The 5,229-nt window shown below is 37.3% G+C and overlaps 1 protein-coding gene across 3 annotated transcripts; it reads right to left on the bottom strand.

The window, feature by feature from the left end:
* Positions 1-16: 16 nt before the first annotated feature.
* Positions 17-4,164, bottom strand: LOC144065994 (uncharacterized). 3 transcript variants are annotated; one of them, XM_077589272.1, is made up of 3 exons: positions 3,723-4,164; positions 3,553-3,663; positions 17-2,851 (listed from the first exon to the last, which is right to left on the bottom strand). In XM_077589272.1, exons 1-3 carry the CDS (start codon positions 3,727-3,729, stop codon positions 1,512-1,514), a joined length of 1,458 nt encoding a protein of 485 aa, XP_077445398.1. In that variant the 5' UTR covers positions 3,730-4,164; the 3' UTR covers positions 17-1,511. The 3 variants fall into 3 exon arrangements, with proteins under 3 accessions (XP_077445398.1, XP_077445400.1, XP_077445399.1); XM_077589274.1 differs by having other exon boundaries at positions 3,553-3,617; positions 3,723-4,162; XM_077589273.1 differs by lacking the exon at positions 3,553-3,663 and having other exon boundaries at positions 3,723-4,163.
* Between the last annotated feature and the right edge of the window lie 1,065 nt (positions 4,165-5,229).

The raw sequence follows: 5,229 nt of genomic DNA, 5'->3' as shown, positions 1-5,229 counted from the left end.
TTTTCAGAATGCAAAATACAATTATACTGCGATTACAATGATCTTTCATACAGAAATTGATAAAGCAAGCAAAGCCGTCATTGCCCAATGCTTATCACAACACATTTGTGTCTTTTAAGTCTATCCTTACGACTAAATCTCTGGCAAGAAGCTGAGCAGAAAAAGGGTTTCTGACGGATGTGGGTAATTGTGTTTTTAAGATATTCCTACCACAAATTGAGCAAAAAAGGGCTTTTCTCCTGTGCGGGTTGTTAAGTCTTTTTTTCAGGTTTTTCAATTGTGTAGCTTTTTAATTGGGCGGTTGTAGCGAATCTGTGGCCACAGACTGAGCAGGAAGACATTGTTCTCCAGTGTGGGTTAATAAGTGTTCTTTTAAGCTTTCCTTTGGGAAAATTTTCGACCACAAACAGGAAAATGTTTTTTTGCCAGTGTGTGTCTTTGTAAATCTTTCTTTTGAGAAAAGGCTTTACCGCAAACTGAACATGAAAATGGATTTTCACCTGTGTGTGTGTTCTTGCATGACTATTTAAGTTTCTCTTCTGTGTGAATCTTTGACCACAAACTGAGCACGAAAATGGTTTTTCACCAGTCTGTGTTCTTGTGTGTACAGACGCTCCCCTACTTACGAACATTCAACTTACGAACAACGGTACATACGAACATGTCTGAAATTGCGTTTAAGTCCAAAAATGTTCGCAAATCCAATTTTGTATTTCGCCCCTCTTTCGGAGTAGTACTTCTTTCCGCCGCTAATACCGACGCCTGGCGCTGTGAGAGCTCAGCTCACCCAGCATCTACCTTCTTCTTCGTTGCAATGCGGAAGTGCGTGAATGTATCTCCAGTGTGCAAAGAACCTTTTTCATTTGTATCATTAAATATCTCATGCATCCAATATTGAATATGGTTGGTAAAAAGCTAAAGGCTTCTGTTGAGGGAGTTGCAAGGAAGAGGCAAGCCATTTCATTTGAAACGAGTGGCAATAATAACGAAGCTTGATGCGCGTGAGAGTGGTGAGCGTTGCACATTCAGTACCATTTATAAACAAAAAGATCGAGCAGCAGGACCCAAATATTGAACGTTGCACAAAGTTTGCAAATCAATTGAATGATGCCATACAGTGCTACCTCATCATTTATGATGAAAAAAAGAATAAAACTGCAATCGTCATTAGGTCGCTTCTTTTGGCCAGTTTCTAATACATAAATCTCTCTCTACAGTACTGTACATATTCTCTCCATTTTATTAAATGTTTTTTTTCAGTACAAACCAATGCGTGTTACTTATACAAGCCTTAAACATACAAATGCACTTGTATAAACCTTCAATATACTTATATTGGCCTTAAACATAAATTATAATACAAAATATAGCACTGAATCAACTTACAAACAAATTCAACTTATGAACAATCGTTCGGAACCAATTGCGTTCGTAAGTAGGGGAGCGTCTGTATTTCTAAATTTCCCTTCTCTGTAAAGCTTTTACCACAAACTGAGCACGCAAATGGTTTTTCACCCGTGTGTTCTTGCATGATTAATTAAGTTTCCCTTCCGTGTGAATTTTTGACCACAAACTGAGCAGGAAAATGGTTTTTCACCTATGTGGGTTCTTGTGTGCCTTTTTAAGCTTCCCTTCTCTGTAAATCTTTTACCACAAACTGAACATGAAAATGTTTTTTCATCAGTGTGGCTTCTTGCATGACTAATTAAGTGTCCCTTCTGTGTGAATGTTTGACCACAAACTGAGCATGAAAATGGTTTGTCACCCGTGTGGGTTCTTGTGTGTCTTTTAAAATTTCCCTTCCGTGTGAATCTTTGACCACAAACTGAACACGAAAATTGTTTTTCACCAGTGTGGGTTTTTGTGTGATTAATTAAGCTTCCCTTCTGTGTGAATGTTTGACCACAAACTGAACACGAAAATGGCTTTTCACCTGTGTGTGTTCTTGCATGACTAATTAAGATTCCCTTCCGTGTGAATCTTTGACCACAAACTGAACACGGAAATTGTTTTTCACCAGTGTGGGTTCTTGAGTGACTAATTAAGCTTCCCTTCTGTGTGAATGTTTGACCACAAACTGAACACGAAAATGGCTTTTCACCTGTGTGTGTTATTGCATGACTAATTAAGATTCCCTTCCGTGTGAAACTTTGACCACAAACTGAACACGAAAATGGTTTTTCACCAGTGTGGGTTCTTGTGTGTCTTTTAAATGTTCCCTTGTGTGTAAATGTTTTACCACAAACTGAACATAAGGGTTTCTCCCCAGTGTGGCTCCTCATATGTGTTTTCAAAGAAGATTTTTTCCCAAAGGTTTTCCCACACTGAAAGCATTTGCAGAATTTGTCGCCACTGGGATTTTTCTTAACATCTTCAACATCATCATCGTCAAAAAGCAAGTCGTTGTCATCTGATAAAGGAGCAATTAAATTTTCTGCTCGCCATCCTTCTGTTGAGCTGCCACTTAGAAGCTCCGCCCCTCTGTTGGCCACGCCCAGATCATCTTCACTCTTGAAAGGCTCACCAGTTGACCATTTGACACATTCCTCGTTTTTGATTGGAGGTTGCTCTTCTCTTTTGCACTGTTGAGGGAACTCTGGCTCCTCCTCTTTAATTTGGGGCCATCCTGAGGCGTTTACAGGCTCCGCACCTTCGCCGGCCATGCCCAGAACATCTTCCCTCTTCACGAACTCACCAAGTGACCAGGTGAAATGATCTTCCTCCCTTTTGATTGGAAGTTGCTCGTCTCCCATTTGTTGTTGAGGGAACTCTGGCTCCTCCTCTTTGATTTGGGGGAGCTCTTTAAGGCCAACAAAGTCTTGCCCATCAGGACCAAGATATTCTCTGAAACCTGCAAAATACAAAGATAATACGTGTCGCTACATGCAGTCAAAAATGGGGAAACTTTTTTTTCTTACTTTTACACGTTTATTATCACATTATGGTAGATTATTTTGCAAAGATATATGCCAGAAAAGTCACCTTTCAGGTTGAATCCAATCATCCACTACACAATTTAAAGCCAAAATAGTGGTGAATTCAGATTTTAAATATTTTATCTTTTTTTTAGTTTTATGGTCATGTTCTTGAAACGTTGCAAAAATCTAAAACTTGTTATTTTGGGTTAAAATGGGTTAAGTACATCCAACTTTTTCTTTTATTTTTTAATGGACATGCGTGAGGTTAATTTACATTGTTTCTTTTTGTGAGGCTGAAAATAATCTGCTTGCAAATGTTGATGTCTTCAGTTGATTATTTTATTTATTTCATATTACAGCAACTTTTGGTTTGAAGGTAAATTTTGAGAAATAAATACGCCTGCAGGTTTTATTATTTACTTTTCGTAGTGTAAGAAACGAGTTGTTTCATCTTTATTACAGAACTTTTAAAATCATCAAACTGCTGTCAAAGAATGAGTTGGTAAAGAAAACTATAGCTCTATAATTAATACTTTATATATTTGAAGGAATAGTCTTTAAGAAACGTTTAATTGGGAGAGCGATTAAACACAAAAAGTGGCTAAAATAGAATACGAATAAAAAAGAAAAGCACCTTTTGCAAACAGTCGAGACTTGATGGCGTCATGTTCTCCGTGGGTGTGTCTTTTTGGGGGTCCCCTGCTCGAATTGTGTATTTTGCGTACATTTTGCAACATAGTAGGAACTGATGAAAAAATGGGATTTGTCACAAATTCTCACCAAAAACAGGAAAAGTTAACTCACCTGACATTTTCGGGCTTGATATTTGCTTGATAGACGAACCGTTAATTTCAAGAGTCGTGTTTCCTCTCTTTGCCAGCAGCTAAACTCGGCTAGGCTAAGCTAAGAACGCCAAAAATGTCACCGTTCATCCAAAAGATTCGAGATTAAAGGATTTTTTGTGTGGTCTCGTATGGATTTCGCACACTTTTATTGGATTAGTCATACGGCTAAGAAGTGATTAAAAAAAGAAGCAAATCGCTTTCCAAAAGTATAGCAAGCGCCGTCGTTCGACAGCAAATGGACGAGACGGCGAGTGGCGATGACGTCATATACAAGCGGCGACGATTTTGCCTTCAGACGGGAAAAACATAAAAAAGAGAAAGGAAAAAAAGAATAGAAATACAAAACATTGTGGAAATTTTGTGTGAATTATAAACCTTTTCTCCAATGGAAAAATTATAACCAACTGATCTTTTTTAGTCATTTCGTTTTAAAAACTCATACAATCAATACAACCAAGAAAATAACGAAATCATTTAATTTAGAGAAAAGCCATTCGGGTATGAACTCTGTTAAAATATATAGAGACACCAGTCAAAGTGTTTGCCAGGTTTAACGGTATTAAAATGTAAATATACAAAAAGCAAATTGATGATACGAGTATCGGGATTAATGAATATGCCACTTAGTTATACGTACTATTATCCTATTAATATTAACACATGTTTTCATATTTATAAGAAAAATACGTGAAGCCAAACAATATATATTAACAGAGGTTTGATACTCGTGGCCTACAACATATATCATAGATCAATTTACCAATAGAAAGTTTGAATAAACCTTAGGAATGATAATACTATATGTATATATGTATATATATATATATATTCTATATATATATATATATATATATATATATATATATATATATTCTATATATATATATATATATATATATATATATATATATATATATATATATATATATAACTTTTCGCGAGCACAGGCGCGCGCGGCCGTCTCGATAGTTGTCGTCACTCGTATAGATATCAACAAATTTGTTCACCCAATTGGCATGCAACTGATAGATTTTAACATTGGGGGGGTTGAGGGGGGTAAACGGTCGATTGGTCTCCGATCTCTTTGTCGCCGGTCTTTTGGTTTGGTTCCAGTATTTTCTCGCGCGCGCGGCCGTTTCGATAGTCGTCGTCACTCGTATGGATATGAACAAATATAATACTAATTGGCATGCAATTGATAGATTTTAACATTGGGTGACAAAATGTCCAGGTCATTTTCATTAAAGAGTGCTACTTACGGTCAATTCGCGGTCGTTGTCGTTCGTCTCTGATTGCTTGCACGCCGAATGGAGAGTAGTCGCGTACTTGGCCGTCCGGAGAAGAATGGAGATCCCTCGTGGTAACCCGGATGTAGATCTTGTGTGGCACCCGGATGTCGGAACATTTAATCCAAATCCCCACTTTTATTTGGTTAATAAAATAATAATATGTTAATGGATGCCTAT

Source organism: Stigmatopora argus, chromosome 20 (assembly GCF_051989625.1).
Source record: "Stigmatopora argus isolate UIUO_Sarg chromosome 20, RoL_Sarg_1.0, whole genome shotgun sequence".
NCBI lineage: Eukaryota > Metazoa > Chordata > Actinopteri > Syngnathiformes > Syngnathidae > Stigmatopora > Stigmatopora argus.
The sequence above is the reverse complement of the archived record's forward strand: the minus strand, read 5'-3'. Positions and strand labels throughout refer to the sequence as shown.

Bases quoted from the DNA above. Each gene is read 5' to 3' on its own strand.
- LOC144065994 (XM_077589272.1), bottom strand. The intron at 2,852-3,552 runs GTGCTTTTCTTT...TGTATTTTGCAG, and splicing joins GTCTCGACTGTTTGCAAAAG to GTTTCAGAGAATATCTTGGT.